Genomic DNA, 930 nt, shown 5'->3' on the forward strand with positions numbered 1-930 from the left:
AGAGTGACTATAATAATTCATGCAGCCGCGAGTGTGAGATTCAATAATAGTTTAAAGTATGCCATATTTGCCAATACCAGAGCAACAAGAGACATCTGTATTTTAGCACAAAATATGAAGAATTTAATCGTAAGTCAGACAGTAACTAAGATCATGCATTTAAATAACTTATCCCATGTCACGCAATTTATGTAACTTTTATTTTTATTTTAATGTTCTTAAAAAACTTAAGAATCATTGTGTACTTTTCAAACTTAACAAGAAATGTGTGTGTTCCATTTCAAAGCAGGCATATGAATTCATAAATTCATAGATTATATTATTATTATAAGTCTAAGTAATTATATAAAGAGTTTGAGTACAATTTTTTTTATTAGTTTAAACGTTACTTAGTTTTTTGTTTGTCCTATTTGTAACTATAGTTACTTCTACAAAGTAAAACTTTCCCAACATGAGCCCATATTTTGTCCGCGTCTGCCGACAGTCGCTGTCGATAACTAACGATAACTAATGGCAAAAGCTATCCTAGAAAAAAAACACTGTTTTTGTCGGCTGTCGCTGCTGATACCGATACAATTGTCGGTAGACGTGTACTGAACATGAGCCCTAATTGTATATATACAATCATATATGTACAGACCGAATATTATAATAACATACAAAATATAATAAATTCGAATGAATATTTGTCCTAATTTGTTTGGTATTTTAAAATTGATAATATAAAATTCATTATCACTAATATAAGAACTGAAAAAGATTTTTAAAGAAATGTACTTTCTTAATTAATTGCTTTCATATGTTAAAGGCATTAGTATACGTTAGTACAGCATTTGCACACATGAATGAACCATTTGTAGATGAAAAAGTGTACCTGCCAATAGCTGATTGGCAAAAGATAATTGAAATAGTTGAGACATCGGATGAGCA

The 930-nt window shown here is 29.6% G+C and overlaps 1 protein-coding gene across 1 annotated transcript; it reads left to right on the top strand.

The window, feature by feature from the left end:
- Positions 1 to 3: 3 nt before the first annotated feature.
- Positions 4 to 925, top strand: LOC108746799 (fatty acyl-CoA reductase 1-like; the record flags this gene model as incomplete). Its single annotated transcript, XM_018483804.1, has 2 exons — positions 4 to 129; positions 809 to 925. Coding segments are annotated over 2 exons (243 nt in total), but the record flags the coding sequence as incomplete, so codon positions are not given.
- Positions 926 to 930: the final 5 nt, after the last annotated feature.

Source organism: Trachymyrmex septentrionalis, unplaced genomic scaffold (assembly GCF_001594115.1).
Source record: "Trachymyrmex septentrionalis isolate Tsep2-gDNA-1 unplaced genomic scaffold, Tsep1.0 C3518414, whole genome shotgun sequence".
In the NCBI taxonomy this organism is placed as follows: Eukaryota; Metazoa; Arthropoda; class Insecta; order Hymenoptera; family Formicidae; genus Trachymyrmex; species Trachymyrmex septentrionalis.